General features: G+C 39.0%; 1 protein-coding gene across 2 annotated transcripts in view; it reads left to right on the forward strand.

Annotated features, from left to right (window-relative positions):
- Positions 1-2,276: 2,276 nt before the first annotated feature.
- Positions 2,277-21,603, forward strand: part of LOC146499268 (leucine-rich repeat-containing G-protein coupled receptor 5-like) — a 48,580-nt gene continuing 29,253 nt past the window's right edge. For both annotated transcript variants that reach the window (XM_085138119.1, XM_085138120.1), the window contains exons 1-4: positions 2,277-3,014; positions 16,152-16,223; positions 18,462-18,533; positions 20,503-20,574. In XM_085138119.1, the coding sequence (XP_084994245.1) occupies positions 2,719-3,014; positions 16,152-16,223; positions 18,462-18,533; positions 20,503-20,574 (512 nt within the window). In that variant the 5' untranslated portion in view covers positions 2,277-2,718. The remainder of the gene's footprint in view (positions 3,015-16,151; positions 16,224-18,461; positions 18,534-20,502; positions 20,575-21,603) is intronic.

A 21,603-nucleotide genomic window follows, 5' to 3' on the forward strand; every position in this document is an offset into this window, starting at 1 on the left:
GTATTCCAGTATTCAAACATCATCTTTTCTAATCACAGCTGAACAGTTTTATTTATTTAAAAGTAATCTCCTGTCCTGATGTGGGATTCAATAATTCACCAAAAGCTCCAAAACTACACTATTTTCCATCAAAAATCTTCCATTGGTGTATATGAATCAGTTGACAATCAGTTCATGAAATTTAACCGTGGCTCTTTATTATGAAGGGCCCAGAGATAATATATTCAAGTTTAAAGACCAACAGGTATGAAATCACTGGCTACAAGCTAATCGATACTCCAGAAAATAGTGTCACCATTCCCAGAAGAGCATTCAGACCTCTGTGCACAAATAGCAGGATGATATATATATTATTCAACAACTTATACTTAGACTAAATGAACTCAGTATAAGGTGAATGCATACTAAACATTTCATTAAATGTTTACATTGTATTTATAGAATGAAATTAAATGGAAACTTTTACATGTGATTGAATTAGTTAAAGTCAAGCTATTTTTTAATGTTAAGTCTCTGTTTTTCCCAGAGGAGCATCAGTAGGAAATACAGATTCTCAGATGTGACTTTATTCACTTTTTTGTTTTTTCTTGTTGACTACAATTTCTTTTTTATAATAATGTTATCTGAAATCTTTAATATGTGATTAATCTTTAATCCTAGAACAGGACACGTCTTTATACTTTATTCACCTCATATGAAATTTGCACTACATTTGAATTCAGTTTTTGTTTAATCTATTTAATCTTTACTCTCAGACCATTAAAAGTCACAGTTCAAAGAATACAAACTACCATATGCACATCTAAATAATAATTTAATGAGGTAATAATTATAACATATCAGATTTTATGATTTGTAATAACAGGGCTGCTACACTCTGTTAACATGTACTGTCAGCTTTCTTTAATGGCTTCAAATACTAATATTTTTCCAGTTTTAGTGCGCACATGTTCATACAGCATTTTGAATACTAAACTGCCATTTGGTGCTTTACCTGTTACTAATACTCATACAGCTTATTTGCCAGAAGCTGTGTTACTTTCCGTCTGTATTGCGTTTATAATCGCTTCATATTTTTCTAATATTGTTCTTTTCTCTTCCTTGCTCTACTGCCAGCACATTTATCCCTCTTTGTGATTGGTCAGGTGCTGCCAGCACCACCCCTTTCTTGTAACTTAACCATTGAAACCTGGGCTGACTTACAGAGTTGACATGTGACCTCTGAGCCTGATTGCTGATATCAGGTTAAGTAAAGGTAATGAAAGCTATGCTGGCTATGATGAACCTGCTTTGTAGCACAGGGCTCTGGAATATGAATAACAAGATTACTTGCTGAAACTGTTTTTGTGCACCCCTATTTTTTGCAGACAGGTTAAAAAAAATACTGTGATTAACAGCTGAAAAACATTAGCACTGTTCAGTTATTTGTTATAGATATGTTTTGTTTCAATGGAATGAAAAAATAGCTACAATAAATAAGCATATCAACATCAGCTATGAGACAAATAGCTGTTGGGGGGGACTAAATAGGTCGCCACTCTGTTGCAGAGCGAACAAGCTAGGCTTGTTGGTGGGACTGCAGGCCAAGAGCAAAGAGCTGGAGAAGATGGTTCAGCTCATTATCAACATCATTTAAAAAAAACCTGCAAGTTTATGCATAAAATACATGAAATTCTTTAAATGTCTTTCATGTTTCCACAGCTTATAAGAAGTGAGTTTCAAATGTGAGTGCAGGTTTCCTCTGAGCACTTGGGGGAGGATGCACTAATCAGATGGATTTTGGGGTCCTTTCTGAGGAAAATTTAAACCTCAGACTCTAATTTTTAACAGACTCAGCTTCATTAAACCATTTGAAAGGATTCGGTTTAATTGAGTTTTATTTATATAGCACCAAATCACAACATCAGTTGCGTCGAATTAAGACCCTACAATAACAGAGAGAAATCCCCAACAACAAAATGAAGAGCCCGATGAGCAAGCACTTTCCTGACAGAGGGAAGGAAAAACTTACTTTTAACAGGAAGAAACCTCTGGCAGAGCCAGGCTCAGCGACTGATTGTGGGTGTGAGGAACAGTTTCCTAGGTCTTGGTATAAGAAGCATGCTACTAAACAATAGTTAAAACAGTAGAAATAATAAGAATAAATACTAAAGTAAATAAAAAGTAGATAATAAATGTCCTATATCAATTTGTGGTGGAAATTACTTTTTTATGTGAAAAAAATTGAAGTTAATCCTCTCCTGTACGTTTTTATTGGGGGGGGGGGGGGGGGGGGGGACATGCATGTGACATAAATAATGAGGGACATGCTCTGTGGATTTTAATATTTACTTGTTTTTTCGCTGCTGCTATAAAATCACGGCACACGCAGGAGTAGAGACACACCGCCTATATAAAGTGAACCACGGTTTACACACTCCTCTAGAGTGAGTGGAGGGACACACACACGTACACTCTGGCTGTGCAGCTCCACGCGTTCAGCCTGGAAAGCGACCAAACTTCAGACAACCTGCACTTTTATTCCACTCTTCAAATCCTCTTTGTGCTCCACTTTACATCCGGATCAGAGGAAGTTAAAACTGAGCGGTTTCCAGTTTGCCTCTGGTGAGTAGGGACCAAAAACCACCACAACGTGATCCGGATCCCAGGCTGCAACTTTATATTTCCACATCACTTCTGACTGAAACTTTCACCCTGCGGGAACAGACCACTCAGGACATGCTAGGGTTTGTGCCTGTCCTGGCCGCCTTTGCGCTGCTCTCGGTGGGCTTCAGGAGCGCCGGGGCTGAGCTGGAGATGCGGAGCTCCGCCGTGCCTGCGGTGCAGAGAGCTGCAGCTGGGGTGAACAGCTCCGGGGACGAGGTCGGGGGACGAGGGCGGCCAGGGCGGCCAGGGCAGACCAGCTGCCCTGGCCGCTGCCGGTGTGAGGTGGACGGGCTGCTGCACTGGGTGGACTGTTCGGACCTGGGCCTCCGGGAGATACCGAGCAACCTGAGCGTCTTCACATCTTACCTGTAAGTCAGCAGCGAAGGTTTTCGTTTGTCTTTAAGGTAACCTGTTGATCCAAAGTCTGCACAAAGTAAGTGTTGTGTGTGTGTGTGTGAGCGTGCCTGCGCGCGCGCACGGGTGATGTTATGTAGTGGTGAGAAACGGAACACCTGTCCTCTGTGCCTGTTTTTCGGGTGCATGTCAGGTGCTGTGGTTCATGATGTTTAAGGAAAAACATTTAATCTGCAGAGACCCAGAGTGCATCACTGAATTTACACCTGGAGACAAAAATAATTTCCCAAATTCAGCCACAGCCCCAATGAAGCTGCAGTTCCCCGAATGCCCACTTGAGGCAGTCTCCAGCAGTGGGTCAGTCCCCATAGATTCCCATATTACAATGTCCAACGTTAGAGGAGAGAAAACACGTTCACAGCCTGATACAAAAAAAACCTTTGTTCTCTTCACTAACTGCTGCAGTAGGATTATTTTTTATATAACTTAAAGAATTAAAATTTGAGTAAAAGCCATTACACACCGAGGACAAACAGGGACACGACATTCAGAATTTTTCAGATCTGAACTTGTTGCATTTTTTACAGAAAATTCACCCTCAAAAAACACACACTGTGAAAAAAATGAAGTGGACACCAAGCGATGAAGAGCTGGTCCTGATGTTTCTAAACAAGAAAAGGAAGAGACTGAGATTCTGGGTTCATCTAATTCTCAGGAGAAGGCAGAGGTAGGGTCAGTTTCATGGTTTGACCCAGGAGTTGAATCTGTGTTGCACAGCTGCTTTTGTGCACATTTCAGGATGTTGTTGGGGCAGTATGAACTCTCGTTAGCAGGGTTTGGACCACATCAGAGAAGGCAGAGAAATCATTTCAGAGAGCCTACTGACCTGAGCAGTGTCTATGTTTATGTCTAAGGTTCAAAAAATAATAAATGCCGCAAATTCATCCATCAAAATTACAGCGGTGTTGTGAACAGCTGCATTAAGAATAGGTGAGTCCAAAAAATATTTTTATGCTTGAAATATTACATGGATTTTATGAGTCCGGCCTTAACACTTAAAAGTTGTCTTAGCTGAATCTATAACCAGGTACGTTGTGGAGCCACATGTTGGACATATACGTAGTTGTTTTGTATTCTTTACAACCTACACTCATTTTGTGTAAAACGTATGTGTAATGTGAAGGTCACAAACCAAAGGCATCAGTCAAATAATAATGTTGTTACACTTGATGCTGTTCTCCATGCACCTTAGAAGAAGGTGAAGTTTTGCCAAAAAATAAGATCTGGCTTCTGCTTTTTAGTGTTCCCTTTTGCTACAAGTTTGTTTTGTTTTATATATATTCCAGAAATGGAAAGTATACAAATGAGACTGTGTAAACAAGCGCACCCTTTCTAGAAGGATCTATTTGAAGTTTATTGTAGACATTGCACAGACTGCAGGGTAAGAGTGCCAATATCAGGACAGGTGTTATTTCGGAAACCGTTTTCAGCCAAGACTCATTGAAGAAGCTCCTGGAGTTTTTCAAGTGATTCTATTCTTTCTACGTTTACACAAATTTGGAGAGGTTTCAGCAGTTTTACAGGAGCTCTGATATTTCAGGTTTCATTCTTTAAAGGCATTTAAGAGATTTTTAATTGTTTCAGGAACCCGTTGAAGGAGTTCTTAAAGTTTTCTAAATGGTTGTGCTGACTGGATAAAATAATTGGAGGATCGACAGATTATCAACTTTGAAGAGTATAAGAACAGTTTTAATAAGGTTTTTGGGGGTTTCTGGTCCAGCTGGTCTCAAAACCTTTGAAGAAGATTACCTCGTTTATCAGGAAGTTTTCCCATGGCAATACCTAGGAATGTATTGGAGTTTTTTCTTTGCTTCTGTGATCCTTAAAAGAGACTTCTCAAGTACATCAGGGATATCAGGGAATTCTTGTAGATGTTTTGATAGTTTCTCTGAAGTTTTAGGATTGTAGAATTCTAACATACATTTAGAGATGTTGAAGATTCTTTAAAGGACTTTTAATTTATTCCTCTACAGGCAAACTGGAATGTGTGGACTGACAATGTTTCAAGGGTGTTTTTTCTGAAGACAATTTGGTGTCTTCTGATAGAGGATTAACAGATCCTTGAGTTTAGCCCACAAATGTAGAGTTTCCTGGAGGTTTTGAGAAGGTTAGAGGGATTTCTCAAGAGGTGCAGCTGGTGAAAGAGTTGCAGAAGCTCCAGGCGTTCTTCAGGAAGTTTTGATTGCGGATCCTGCACATGAAGGTAAATAAAGAGGTTTGATGTTTAAGGACGTCTCGTCACATTCAGTGATCTCTAAAGAGGCTCCTGGGACAATTCAAGCTGTTTCATTGTTTTTGAGGAGGGAGTGTTCAGGTGTGCTTAGAGACATTTCATTTAGTTTTACAGAAACGCTAAACTTTCAGGAACACCTTAAGGGGTCCTTAAAGATTAATGGAAGCTTGGGTGCTATGACAGCTTATTGGATCGCATCCTAATAAAAGCTAAAAAGCCCAAAAAATGGACTCAGTGGAATTTTAAATGTAGACGACTGGGAAAGTCTTTGAAGAATACACCCCAAAAATGAATGTATACAAAAAGTTTGATGTTTGATGCCTGAGGACTTCTTTTCAGCTTCAGTGAGTCTTAGAAAGTTATTCTGGACTTTTGAAAGAGGTTCCACAGGTTTTTTGAGGCTTCTGGTGTCCTCCGGGAAGACATTTTATGGCTGCTTAAAGAAGTTCTGCAGATTTCTGTGGCCATTTAACAACAGTATTTGTGAAGTTTTAGTGTTTCTACTTGAGTGTAAACTACTGTTAAAGCAAGACACTTAAATGAATTCAAATCCATTTCACCTCACAGCAGGTCATCGGCCTCGATACAAGACTTGTTTCAGCTTCTGCAAAAGCATTACGTCATTGTACTTTGTGTGTGTGTGGAAGGAAAACCTGCTCGTCTTGGCTGTAGCTGCAAAGCAGCACAATGTCCAGGATTTAAATTTCACTCTCATTAAAGAAAACCTTCCCCTATTCAGAACAGCCGTGTGTGTGTGTGTGTGTGCTTCACAGTGAAAGCACTTTCCTTACAGTTCGTCCACGACAGGCAGATGGACACACACAAACCCACTCACACAGCGGCTGCCAATCAAAGAGTCTTTGTGTCTTTATTAAAGCTCCAATCAGGAATCGAATCCAACAAAACATCAAGGAGTTCCTGTGTCTTTCTTTGTTTTGGAGACTAACCAGATAAATTTTTACATTTTTGTTTTGGTGCAAAAAAATAAAACAAAACCCTGCATCCACAGAAGGGACCTGCTCTAAAAACCTAAAACTAAACGCGAGTCATTAGTTTTATTATTACTAAATGTAAATGCTGTACTGGAAATCAAATCTGCTTAATTGATGAAGAAATTACAAAGGAATAGTCCACACCTGTCCAAACAGTTTAAAGTCAACTGCTCACTTCCTATGGTTCTTTGAAAAGAATATGCATTAATGTAATATCTTCAAATGAAACCTTCAAACTATAATACATTTGTGATATAGTCCTTTTTTCTGGCGTTAAACAAATGTGTCCATTTCTATTCTGTTTTTGATATTTGTAACTGAGAAAATTGGGGACATTAGCCCACTTTAAATTTTTTTTCCACATATCAAACAAGGATCAACAGAAAATACGTTCTGTCTGAAAGTCAGACGTGGGGAGAGCAGCAGTGCGACCACATCAATGACATTGATTAATTCGGAACAGCATGAAAAGGAGGAGCCAGATGGAAGTGGTTTGCAAAGTGGCTTGCAGATGTGCCGCAACTGTAGGTGGTCTAAAGCAGCCTAAATATGCCCACGGTATAAGATTCACCGACTGAATATGAATATGTGAATATGTAAAAGGCTTAAGACTGATGGTGTTTGTGGCTTGACTTGACCTGAACTAACACTACGCTCAGTTTATTAATAGTAACTGGTATGAAGAGAACATGCCCCAATTTAAAAACTTGGCCAATTCAATGGCCAATTAGCATATGTCAGCAGAATGTTAGCAATATAAGGACAAAATCAGCTTCACTTTAAGACAAATTAAAGAATAATAGGTTGACCAATTGCATTTATTTCCAGAAAAGGTTTTAAAAATTCATTTTTTTTTTTTTTTACGAAAACCTTTTTGGGGAGGCTGCTCTCTCATAAGTGTCCTCTAGGTGAATTGAAGCGCTTAGACATGAATAGCCTCTCATAAGTTGGGTTTGTCTTAAATTCAGTCCTCCTGAGCACGTGCTTATAGTATACAAGAAGCTGTAGAACACCATCAAAGAGAAACAACTATACTCAGCTTTCTGTTATCAATTTCATGCAACAAATCCTGAAAGCAAAAGTTTTGATTCGAACCAGAAGACAAACAGTTGATGAGTTTGTTGTTGTCTATGATCAGGACTTGTTATGTCACTTTTTTGAAATCAGAAACAATCAATTACAATATGCCCTCCAATCAGCTCGAATGTCCTGTTGTGATTTTGTGCCTCCTGGTTTGTTGTGAGAACTTTAAGGGACCTTCTGAGGAAAGCAACTGATCTCAGAGTCGCTTTACAATCTCCTTCAGTCTGTCTGTCTGTTTGACCGCCGTCAGTCTGAATACTGCCATCTGTCAATGCCTTTGTGTGTGTGTGTGTGTGTGTGTGTGTGTGTGTGTGTGTGTGTGTGTGTGTGTGTGTGTGTGTGTGTGTGTGTGTGTGTGTGTGCATACACTTGCTGCATGCCTAAGCAGAGCTGCCTGAAGTCTGAATGGGGCTGGAAGTCTCTATTCTACGTGTGACTGACAGCAGCAACACAGGAATGCATTTAGCCTCAGTGTGATGAATGGACTGATGTATATATGAAGGATTCTGTAGCCACGCCCCTTCTGGCAGCCATATTGGACATCCCGAGCCCTGAGCATATAAATCATGTCTGCACTTTCCTACACTAACAGCTCTAAAATTAAATGAATTTCCAGGTAATGCAGATGTTTAGCAAGAGTGAACTTCCTGACCTTTCACGTGACATCACAGGAAGGTAGGTAGCCCGTTTACAGTCCTGAGTGTTTGCACGTCTGCACTAGTGGAGTCTTAGTGTGAGGGAGCTCCATTGGTTTGAGCTCAGCTGTCATCGGATGGTGCTTGTGGACGCCACGGTCCACTGCACACTCACACAGGTAGTTAAGAGAGGACGTGACAGACGGGTAAATGGACTACCTGTCTTCCTGTGGGGGTATGGGAGAGGTCAGGCAGACAATAGAAAGTGATACTGAAATAGCCTTAAGCTATCAGAGATTACTGATTTAAACTCCACAACTGTGAGGCCACAATAAAAATGTTGGGCTCCATCAGCGCTTGGACATTTCTACTCCTAGATCTTAAAATCTGAGGTCAAAACATCCCAGCAAGTAAGCTACACTGATATTACTGAAGCTGTTTTAAAAGGCTGCGTTAAATTGCTAAATGTAGGCACAATGAATGTGGTTCCTTTATCTCGCTTTGGACACTAAAAAAATGGTAATGAAAGGATAAGATTACACTGTATATTGAAAAGATGAGCTCATTTTGATTCCTGTAGTCCTGAAAACTTAGTGTTCGAAACTTAGTGTTAACTGCTTGACAGCTCAGGACCTGTTGGTCAGATTTTTCAGCTCTTTAATCCTCTAAATGTTTTCAGTGGGTGACATGTCTGGACTGCAGGCAGCTGGTTCTTTACCAGTTGTCTAAAACAAGTAGAATATATTTTTACAGTCTTGCTTTTCGGAGAAGACAAAGGTTTATTTAGTGGTTTATGTTCCACCAAACTTTGCACATCTTTCACTATTAATGGTGCCTTCACAGACTCCCTTTGGCTTGTGTTAAACTGTCTGATGGGATTATGTTGCTGAAATAATAAAAAAATAAAAAAATAAAATGGATGACAGCATGTGTTGGTCCAAGAAACTGTAGACCATTCAGCATTAATGGTATTACCAACATGAATGCTGGATTTGAACTGTGGTGTGATTGTTGCGCTTTTCTTAGATGTCCTAAAAGAATCTCCGGTTTTTTGGCCAGACTACAGGACAGTTTTCCACTTTGCCATCTTAAATCAGTTTTTTCCCAGGAAAGACGGTTGGTGACATTTCTGTATCCTATTTTAAACTTGTAGGAGGCTGTGGCTCAGGAGGTAGATTGGATTATGTCGTAACTGGAAGGTTGGTTGCTTGATATTTGGCACATTCAGTCCACATGTTGAATTGTCCTTAAGCAACTCCATCCCTTAAGCTTAAGGGATGGAGTAAAGTGTTGGACAAATGAGGCTTGTAGTACCTTTTCATGTTTAATTTGGGATGCAGAGATGAACTGTGTTCGATGATGATGATGGTTTTCAGAAGTGTTCCTGAGCCCATGCAGGAGTTCCCACCACAGAATCAGGTCTGTTTTTAATGCAGCGCTGCCCGAGGACCCAAGGACCCAAGGACCACCAACATTTAACTTGCAGCTTTGTCTCTTTGCACAGAAACTTGTCTGAATCTTTGTTATTACGAACATTTACTATTTTTTAAATACTTATAGCTTCAAATGATTTGGAAAACATCCTGTTTTTATCCTGTGGTGAGAGATTTGATTACAGGTACAGCCTGGTCCTGACTGCTGTTTGCATCTTTGGTAAGAAGAAGCAAACACATTCTTGAAGCTGTGATTGCAGCTTTCCTCATTGCTGCAGCTTCACGTTGTTGCTCTCTCTTATCTCTGCTACTACGTTAAAAACACGGATCGTCACACCTTCAGACTTTTGTACTGTTTCTAAAGCTCTGAGCAATTTTGCTACACAGTGGACTAGAACTAATGTCTTAGACAGATAAACTCTTGATGTCTTGATTCATAAACATTTGTTCTTATTTCACTGACTGAGCAGCTCGTTTTAGGCGATCATCTGCGCCTCAGGTTACCTTCGTGGACACACAAACACAGATCTGACAGAGCTGCTGTTTATCTTGAGGTATCTTTTCCTTTTGGAGAAGACGACACAGACTGATTGGACCGACCGGGGAATAAACCTCCTGATGTTCTCTCGCCTCGGGGGGCCCCCCGCTGACCCACCCCCGAAAGACTGAAAGAAAGGCAGAAAGAAAGAGCAAAAAAAGACAAAAACTGGGAGAGGCCTCGCTGTCACACTACGCCTCCAAACTACACAGTTCCCTTTTCTTTTCTTTCTCCAGAGTTTGTCTTTCTGCAGCCCGCCGACATTTGAATAATCGTCTGATATCCATCAGTTTGAGCCTGAGGAGACGGAAAATAGACAACACACACACAAAGCTTCGTCCACCACAACATCGAGAGGGAAAAACACACAACATGGATAATGTATTCGTCTTTTCTTTCATCCTTCTGTTCGCCTTGTTCTTCATATGTGCCTCTCTTTCTCCTCCAGAAAAAAAACAACTCAGAAAATATTCAAGCGTCTGCCTTAAAGATCTTTTGGAAAAGTTTTGATCCAGTACTTTAAATTTACAGTATCAACAGTTTGCTGTACTTTAAGGTCCAGAAAAAGTCAAAGATCCTGAAAGAGTTTCTGGGAAGTTCATAAAGTATTACAATTTATCTTCAAAATATTTCAGTGTAATTCAACATTTTCCTTAAATTCTTGACTTTATGCACTTTAGTGCCCCAAAAACCCTGCAGTTACTAAATTTTTATTAATCAATCCAATCAAATCCAATTCAACTCTATTTATAGAGCAGAGCAAACACCAAAGTGCTAAAGTGCTCTCCAAGACAGCAATGAAATACAAATTTAAAAAAATATTTAAACAAAAAGAAAAAAAACAGTAAAACATGTTTTGTTTATATTAAAAATACTTTCATCTCAAACATTTAGAAAATTCCTATTTAGAAAAATAAGATGTGCTTTTAAAAAAATAAAATATATATATTATTTTTTTAGGAACTTATTGTTATAGAAATGTACAAGTTCTAACTTGTACATTTCAGGTTTAAAGGCAGATTTAAAGGCAGATTGGCATGATTTTACATTGGATATGCAAAATATCTTCAATCAGAACATAAATCTTATTTTTTTTGCAGCAAAAACATTCAAACTTTTCATAAATCTCTTTAAATGTGTTTATTTTCTTTCTATTATCCATGAAATAAACATAATTTTGTATATATTTTGCAATAAAACATATAAAATATATACAGATATAAAAAACAGTATTTAATTTCTTAAGTCTAATTTCTAGATATACTTGATTTTGAATTTATTTGTAAAATATTTCACCTTTTTTAACTATTTTAAATGTTATTATTATTATTAATATTATTATTATTATTATTATTATTAGTAGTAGTAGTAGTAGTAGTATAAAACAACAATGATAATAATAATATCATTGTTGTTTTTGTTATAAATTCCATAATAACTTTGTTTCCGGTATTTGACAGAAACGTTGACTCAGAGTGCACAGGAAACTTGGCAATTTCAAAATAAAAGCTCTGGCCTTCAGTCAGACAACAAACACAGTTTGTAGTTCCTGTGTATGTTTATACTGTCAGCATGCTAATCAGTGCTAGATGTTTACTTATTGTTAAAGCACAACAATACCTACTCCCATTGTCATCATCTTCTCATCTTCATTGCAAAGTCGTGTGTGTGTGTGTGTGTGTGGTTGGGTGTGTATTCTGTGAAGGAAATCAAAACATACAACACACTGCTGTCTGTCTGCTGCTTTCAGTCAACTTTCTTTCGATTTCGAATCTGTGTGGCAGTGAAAACAGCCTCTGGACCTCGGTCATCAGTGCTTTCTAAATAAATGATTCCACCTGTAAATATGCTGCTTTTCTTGCTGTTACTCTGAGTGGAACATTTTTCTATGATGGCGTATTAGATAACTACAATAATAAATGGTAGAAATGATTGAACTGGTGAGGCGGTGGGTGCTGTTCCATGGGTTTTCTCTCAGTGTGGAGAGGAAAGAGTCAATTAAAAAGAAAACATAATGTTTGCTGTGTGAGTCTGTAGGCTGAGGTGCAGTGTCAGCACACCCTCTGGAACAAACAAGCAAGACTAAAACTATATCATTGTGCAACTATCTCTTCATCTGCAAACCTTCTTCACTTTCAATAGGAATCTTACACACATGCAGATTTATTCATGTACAGTACAGTCACAACAACAACGACAACATCAGTGACGGCACGCACAGCAACAACACAGCAGTAATTCCTCTTTTCCACGAGCGTCTACAAGACTGTACTCGGTTTAGTTCGAGTTTGCCATCACAACTGAGTACCAACTCAATGTATAAGCTGTATGAGCTGGTGCTATAGCAACGCAAAAGTCCCGTTAGATCATTTTTGTGCAACATAAACACAAACACAACAATTGAGGAGATCATGGCGATTGTACACTGACTGCTAAACCGGTGGTAAGCGTCTGTTTCTCGACATTAGACTGTTGGTTTGCGTGTAGCTCTCATGACTCATCTAGTGATGTTACTCCCTGGCAGATTTTTGTCATGCGTTGTGTTGATGTCACAGTTTTGGCTTGACTCAGCTTGCTTGGAAGCCTGCCCAAAAAAAGTACCTGGTACCAGGTACTACCACGTAATGGAAAACCCTAAAAACCGAGTCAAGGCGAGCAGGTGTTCGAGGAAAGACATGTAAAGGTGACAATGATTGTTATGAACTGATGGTTTTGTGTTTTGTTGCAATTTTCTTTAAACAACAAAAAACAAACCAAAAGTTACCAAACTAATAAACTTATCAAGTAATTTTCATTAACAGCTTTTTCTTTTTCATGCTCCAGACTTGATCTCCACTGACGGTCAGTGTCATGTTGCGCTAAACATGTAGTGACCCTCCAGAGATCCTTAAGATGGTGCTGATGTGATAACATAATACGACAGCATATGGTGCTCCATGTCTGTGCCAAGAGCTAATGGTGATCCAGCAGCTAATGTTACAGAGGAGAGACCTTACTGTTTGATAATATGGAGATTCATGAAAGTAAAAAACTGTTCTGAAAATGTACTATTCTTAAAGTTGAACTTTTGTATTAAGCAAAAACCTTGTTAACTCATTCATATCTTCAGATTCCAATCTGCTTTAACTTGTTTGTTGCCTTAGATGTTCCTATTAAGCATCTCTTTAAATGTAACCCTGTGAACCAAAAGGCTTCTGAATACTCTAATCATCAGGAACCTCCGAGACCAAAAAATACAGCCAAATGTGGAAATCCCAAAACTCGCAGTTCCTCTAATGTCCACTTGAGGCTCCAAAAGTGAGTCACTTGCACACCCACCTCTAGCTCTACACACACCTCTAGCTATCGAAGCACAAAAGCCACACCCAGCTGCTGTTCCAACCTCTTGTTTGTGAGAAGGAGCCAATCAGAAGAAGTTGTTCTAACAAGTGAACAAATGGCAGTATAACTGCTTCTTTCAGACAGTGGATGAGCTGAGGGGCTAAAATCAGGCTCATTATAAGATGAAAAAGGATTATTTTGAAATATGAATCATACAAAGCTGCTCTAATAGAGCCCAAGTATTAAAAACATTTAAAGCTGGAAATAAGCAGCTTTAAGTTAAATCACATTTGCAATCATAAAGAAACACATACAGTGATTTCTGTTTATGTTAATGTTCCGTATGTGAGCGCATGCAGAGGCCTCCGCCTGACTAATGAACAGCCCGGTGTGTCGAAGCACGCTCACACGCAGCCTACACGGCTACATATTTATCTTTATGAATGAATGAGTGAATGAAATGTGCTGGGGTTTTTGTGAGCGGCAGTAAAAGCCAATCAGCCATAACGCCGTTAGTCTGCTCAAGAGTAAAGGAGCATTCTGCTAAAATAAGGCTAAACAGAGGCGCTCTGTGTGTGTCTGTCTGTGCGACCAGACTACCTGTGGACACACATTAACAGGTTTTATGGAGTGTTGAGAAAGTTCCTTAACAACCGGTGTATTCAACCTGCAGACACACCCTCTCTCTCTCTGTGTGTGTGTGTGTGTGTGTGTGTGTTAAAGACAGAGACAGTCTGTCTCGGCTTCCTTTCAGACCCGAGCCCTCCTGGAAAGACGCTACCTGCCGATAGTTATCAGAGAGCAGAAAATAGACGGTTCAGATAAGAGAAGAAAAGAAAGGAGGAAGAACGTCATGGCTGCACACAAACACAACATACAACAAACGGTGTCCCTGTCCCTGCAGCCAATCACAAGCACCGATGTCGGCTTGTTTTGACTTTGCTTTTGAGCCCTGGAGCCGTAAAAGTTCCAAAAATATTCACGACAGCGCCCCAAACGTGAATTGTCGAGCAAAAAAATAAATAAATAAAAAATTAACCAACATACTGATGATTTTTTTTCTGTTTCTGCAGCCTTGCTAGTAAACAGATGAGATCACATTCCTGACATAGTGTTGAGGTGTGTGGACGCACAGGTGTCTATGCGTGGGTTATGATAGTGATGTAGTGTGTGGGGGTTTTTCTTTTGGTTGTTTGTTTGTTTCTTTTCGGTAATTCTGTGAATGCGTTGTGTCCTTATAATCAGATTGTTTCTCTTGTAGTCATTTGCTTCTCTTTGTCAAAAATCTTTAATTTAATTGTAATTTATTTTTCTGTGTTCAGTTTTCATCTGTTTACAATTATTTTGTGTCTTAATGGGTGATTTTCCACTTTATGCGGTAGCTTTTTTTTTCTCTTTCAGAATGCCCCAAATGTTTTTTTTTATCAGCCTTTGTGTTTGTTTGTTTATTCATTTATTTTATTTTCAGGTCCATTTCACTCAAAGAAAATACTTTTACTGGAGGCTTGTTTTATGGTATTGGTGTTTGGACAAAAACTTTAATTAAGACTTCATAACATCTGTGTGAGGGTGAAATATTTTGACTCGCCAATTTAAATTTAATTAAAGTCTAAAACTACATCTTCATTAAAGTCTGAAGTCACTTCTCCAGGCTCAGGCTGAAAGTTGCTTGGATGAGGGATGAAGTGTTTCTCCCACTGAAATTTGTGTTCAGGTGAACTGAATCAACCTCCTTGGATTTCTTTACCTGATTTATTCATCACGCATCAAGAGATTAAAAGTTATTGATATTAACTTAACAAAATAGCTTTAGCAAACACGAGTTAAAGCAGCTAGCAAGCGGTTGGACTAAAGCTTTGTCTGAGAGTGTTTATTTAACTGTAGCGCATAAATATGAAGATCATAATACAGAGACCATTACTGTAGATTTCTGTGAGTCTTTTTTTAGTGGGAAACAACACAGATCTTTGTACAAATCAGAGCTGTCACTAGTGATTCAAAGTTCTTGAGCTAAGATAACGTGAAGGAACAGGGAAGATAAAAGTGTTTGAGTTTGGCTGAGGTCACTGTGAGCAAGTGTGGAGGAGGGAAACCTGCTCCTTTCTTTCCTCCTGCTCTCCTGCCCTCAGTGTTTCCAGTAATTTCTACTCCTGTCTTGTTTCTCACTCAGGTGTGTGTTGACTCATTCCTTTCACCGGCCTTTAAAGAGGCGGGAAGTCCTGCATGGGTGTGTTTATGTGCTTGTATGTCTAACTCTGTGCAACACTGCTACACTCATGTCCACCTCCATGTTTTACCCTGAACTCTGCTAGACTGGATTTGTGTGATTCAAATTGCAAAATAATCCTTTTTAATCTTATACTGGGCCTTTGTGCAGCCCTTCAGTTCAGATCTTCTGTCTGAAGCGATTTGTTTTAGTGCTTCCTATTAAAGCCATCATTCTTCTGATTGGCTCCCCTACATTAACAGGGGGACATTAGTTTGGGTTCAGCATGAGGGGTCTTCACAAATGTGGAAATGTATGCGTAACAGGGCTCCCAGAGGTTGTCAGACTAAATGTTTTTACATGCGAAGGGTGTTGAATGGTTCCTGTGTCTGAACATAAACAGGTCTCTGTGGTTCTTTAATAATTCATAAGTCTAAATTCTGTTTATTTTCAACGTGTGTCATTATTTTTACAGTCAACACTGATTCATTAATATGTATTGGATGACTTTTTATTAGTTTATGCTCTGTTTTGTTTCTGTACTTACAAATCCAGGTGTGTCAGTCACGTCTGAGCCAAAAGGTCAGATGTGACTGACTAAAGCTAACGACACTAACAGTCTCTCTCTCTCTCTCTCTGTGTCTCTGCAGTGATCTCAGTATGAATAATCTGACTGTGTTATCCAGCGGAGCTCTGTCCAACCTGCACTTCCTGGAGGAGCTGTGAGTCACACAAACACATGGCCATGTTTTCATCATTTCAGAGGGCCTTTACACAACCTCTACTTACTTGAAGTCAGTGTAGACTCAGAAGAAGTCTTGCCATTTCGAAACAATGGAGAAGATTCAGCATATATCACAGAGGTACAAGTGCAAGGTGACACGATGACACCTCTAATAGCTGCTCTAAAAGTAGAAGCCTCTCTAAAAATGGTCCAGAGGTGCACGAAAAGATGACCTTGAACCAACAATCAGGCTAACTTAAATCAGGCTTGTAGCTTTTAAGAACCTGTTCTCAGAATCTCCTCTCCACACCTTGTATATGTTTTCTTCTTTATCATCCTTCAAGTCTCCACGCATGATCAGATATCTTACAAACTCTTGTTAGTGGGCGATGGACTGAGATGGATGAAAGTGAGGGTGTCTGAGCGGGCGTTGAGCTCATGTATCTGTGAGGAGATGATATGTAATCCCATCTCTCCTCACCTAGCAGCCGCCACGTCCTGTACGAACATTTCCTTAAAGCTGGGGAGCCGAGAGACAGCGAGGCTGACCTCACAGGGACCTGAACATGACTCTGACTGCTGTTATGCTCTGCTGCCAGCTGTATGTGTCTGTGTGTGTGTGTGATATTTGTCACCGCAGCGTGAGAAACGTCACTGCGGCGATAGGACACCGCACAGATGCATGCTGGGTGTACGCAGACTGGCTGAACTTTGTGTGGCCCCTGAAAAACATACACCTACAGGACCCACTGTGGATCAGTGTTTTGCTGCTGGTTTGAAATGAAAGCACCGTGTGTGCTGGAAACACGGATCCCCAAACACACCTGATGTCTGACTGTTAACTTGTCTAAAAGATGATGCTCAGTGCGAGTCTTAAAGCTAAACTTGTGAGTTTTTGGAAACAAATTCATCAGTTCATCTTGCAGACTGTATCCAAGCAGCTCTAAATTTTAATTGCTTAGGAATGGCATCTTCTAAAGATGAGATGAGATGCTGTCATATTCAGCATATAAGATGTCAAATTTTGCATTAAACTCGGAAATGTTTCAAAATATTAAGATAAATGTCGGTTGCAGTAAACCCTGCAAGCTCAAGGATTTGCTGTTAACATCCTCACCTGGACTGCGTTCTGACGTCCCGTCTGAAGAAGTAAAACAACAAACAACAGGCTCATTATTGGGGAAATACCCACAGCGGAGTATGAGTGCTACATTAGGAATGAAAAGGATTTTTTTTCATTATTATTATTCATTTTGAGAATGGTAAAAAAATAAAAAATAAAAATAAAAAAAAATGGTAAAATGGACTGGTTCTTATATAGCGCTTTTCTACTCTTTCTGAGCACTCAAAGCGCTGTACACAACTTGTACATTCACCCATTCACACCCATTCGCACAAGCACATTTCTCTAAGTGCTTTCTAAGTAACATTCACACACATTCATACTCCGATGGATGCATCGGAGAGCAATTTGGGGTTAGTATCTTGCCCAAGGATACTTGGCATGCAGACTGGGGAAGCCAGGGATCGAACCACCAACCTTCCGATCAGTAGATGACCTGCTCTACCACCTGAGCTACAGCCACCCCACCCTAGAATAAATCAAAAATTTTAAGATTAAAGTTTAAATGGTATTTTGTAGAGAGTATAGCAGCCGTGGCAGCTGTTTGACTTGAAACAATTTTAACTTCCATATTCCCACTTTATTCTCAACATGAACAATAATAATTTATCTTAAAACAATGTTCTTAATGTCTAATACTCCTTTGTAAATACCTCCACCTACAACAGCAAGCACCAAAAGCACTAAGGGCCCACTGCCAAAGTGTAAAAGAATAGTAAAAGCCCTCTTTTTGAGACACTTTGTTAGCATGAATGCAGCAGCTTTGATTGGTTGGCGCTGTAATCATCTCTGATGGGGGTGGACACGCTGAAAGGTGATGGTGGCACTTCATCTGAAGTTTACTTGGAACAATGAAGAGGACTCCTTTTCTCATACATGTTTCATTTTCATATTTGGAGGATGTTTATAGGCTGACATGGTGCTTTGGGGTCACCCTGTGTAAAAGATATTCATGGCTGTCCACAAAAAACATTCACTTTGGACTCCTCATAGAAACATTAAAAAATATTTTTCATTTGTAAACACATCCATCATTTAGTTCATTTTTATGCTAATTTGGCCAAAAATGATCTGAAGTCAGTAATGCTTATAATCTCTCTCTCTGTGTCTCAGGCGTTTGGCGGGAAATGATCTGACCTTCATCCCCAGAGGAGCATTCACCGGCCTCTACAACCTCAAAGTGCTGTAAGTTCACACATATTTCCTCACTGGCATGATGCCTCAGCAAACATACACATTTTATGATTGTTATGTGAATATGTTCCTAAAAGAACATCCTGGTTAAACACTAAAAAAAAAACATTTATTGGTTTTTGGTGTTTAACCTAGACTGTTTAATCCCATTATACTGTCTCTGCTGGGCTATTTTTACTGGGCTATTCTCTAAATGTATTAAGATCTGTTCCTTCAAACTTGATCTTGACCTTTAAACGTCCTTTGAATTTGTAAAGATTGGCCAAGATGCATCAGAGAGCTTTATTGTCATTGTGCAAGCAATGAAACTGCACTGGAGACTTCACACATGTTCAAAGATAAATGGGACTGGAGTAAGATAAGAGCTGTATACGGTTTACATCGGGGTGCATAAAGCATCAGTGATAAAGGTGCGATCTAACAGATTACGATTGTTTAAACCTGATAAAGGTCCTCAGAAAGATAGCAACTCAACCCCACCCTCTCCACAACCCTCACCCACCTCCTACCCCCCGGACACACACACACACACACACACACAAACACTGGAATATTGTGTGGTATGTTTACTGGTGCTAATCATTCACAGAGACACTTTGAAGATTTCATGTGTGTCTCGGTTTAGTGCACAGTTTCTGCAGTTTGGAACAACACTTCTGTTCCCTGTTTACATTTTACACATTCGCTCATACCAACACATTATTCTGTTGTCTTCTATTCTTCTCTCTGTTCATTTCTGGGTCAGTTAATTTTCTATTTTATTGATCTGTAAACATTGGGACTGTTGAACTCCTGTTTTTGCAGCACTTTATAGTACTGTCTTTTTAATATTTCTAAAAGCTACAATCATGCACATTATTATTCTTGAAACTTGGTATTTGGTAAAGCATTTTTCTACTTGAACTGAGCACACAAAGGGCTTTTTAATTACAAGCCTCATTCACCCAATGTCATACACATTCATGCAATTGTTTTTTTATGCCTATGCACCTTGACACACCCACTCACACGGATTAATCGGGGACAACTCAGGGGTCGATAGCTTGTCCAAAAAGACTTTGACATGCTGGCTGAAGTAACTAGAGATTAAACATCTCACCTTCTGATTGAGAGACGTCCCGCTCTTCCTCCTGAGCCACAGCTGGCTGTGTTTTATGAATGGACGTTTCACATTTTTTGTTTTATTGTAAGACTTCATAAAATAATTGGGATTGACCAACACAGAAAGAAAGCAAGAAAATAAGTTTCCAGGTAACACAGAAACTTCTAAAAGATTTACAAAACAAATTCTGCAATAAATGGAGTTCCACAGGGTTGTGCACTAGGGCCTATTATATTTTCATGGGCCAGTAACTTCTACAATCTAAAGAGCCATTTTGAGCTAATTTTTTTTGTCCCCAAAGTCTGTAGGGAGCCTCAAAATATATTTGAGTCTTGTATTGAAGCCAACACAACATGTCAAGACTATCAACATAAAAAAATATGCAAGCATATACAGGCCAAAACAGAGTAAGCGGTCTATTTTTAGTCACTCTGCAACCAGGAGCATTGGCAGTGAAAGCTGCAGTTTTGAAAGGCATAGACAATATTTTAGATAACACAGAATACATGTTTGTTTGCTATGCAGATGACACCCAGGTATGTTTATCTATGAAGTCTGATTTATTACTTAATATACAAACATGTCTTGAAGAAAAGGAGGACATATCCTTTAACAAACCAATATTATAAACAAAAATATTTTTTAAAAATCACAACAGAAAGTGTAAAAATAGTCATTCACCACTTTTAATCTATTTCCTTAATTTCCAGACTTTATGCTAAGATTACTGGCTTCTGATTATCCTGTAGATATACATGCGACTCTAGTATTTCCCAAAATGTGGTCCTTGTAAACCATCTTTGTGTTGTTTTGTTGCATTTAACACTTTTTGTTAAAGTTTTGATTGTGTTTTTACAGGATGCTTCAAAACAACCAGTTGAGATCTGTTCCTGCTGAAGCCTTCAACAACCTGCACAACCTGCAGTCACTGTGAGTCACATTTCACTTTGTTTTTTTTAGTTTCGTGTATTTGATTATGTTAATTCTTACTTTATAAATATACCGTGCCATTTTACTGACCACACGTTTTATCTTTTATAAATACTGTGTATTATTTTAGTTTTTCTTAAATTCCTTTGTGTGCTATAATCATTTGTCTTATGTAAACCTAATTTTGAATCTATGTTTAATATAAATATACCTTTAACCTAACTTTAACCCCAAGTTAAACTACACCCTCTGTCTTCGTGCTATTGATGTATCTTATGGGAACATTTGTTAAAATATGTTTTTAAGTCCATGCGATATTAAAATGGCTTAATTTTCCTACAAAAAAGGAATAATACACATATAGACACACTAATCCAGCGGTCCTCAACCCAAGTCGTTTGGTACCGGGCTGGGAGAGTTGAGGCTCGGGTGTTTGTTTATCTGTTTTTATTGTTATTTTTTTATCGTTTTTATTGTTAACCCTTTAAACCCTAACCCGTCACCGGTGACGGTTAGCATTTTTAGCAAGGGTGGGCAACTCCAGGCCTCGAGGGCCGGTGTCCTGCTGGTTTTAGATCTCACCCTGGGTCAATACACCTGAATCAAGTGATTAGTTCATTACCAGGCCTCTGGAGAACTTCAAGACATGTTGCGGAGGTAATTTAGCCATTTGAATCAGCTGTGTTAGATCAAGGACCAGGGTTTTAATAGTTTTGCAATTTTCATTAGTTTTTATTTTTATTTAGTTTTGACTTCAGATTTTCAATTTTATATCAGTTTTAATTAGTTTTTACCAATTGTTTGCTAGTTTAGTTTAGTTTTTATTTTTTTGAAAATCCTTAGTTTCAGTTTAGTTTTGATTAGTTTCAGTTATAGTTTTAGTTGTGTTTGCAATAATTAAGTGTAACAAAATCCCAGTTTCATCATATCAGTCATTCTCTTCTGCTTATCCTTGGGTATGTTGCTATTCTAGCTACCATACCCTGCACCCTGGACAGGTCGCCTGTCTGTCGCAGGGCTAACACGCAG

Source organism: Neolamprologus multifasciatus, chromosome 17 (assembly GCF_963576455.1).
Source record: "Neolamprologus multifasciatus chromosome 17, fNeoMul1.2, whole genome shotgun sequence".
NCBI classification, from domain to species: Eukaryota; Metazoa; Chordata; class Actinopteri; order Cichliformes; family Cichlidae; genus Neolamprologus; species Neolamprologus multifasciatus.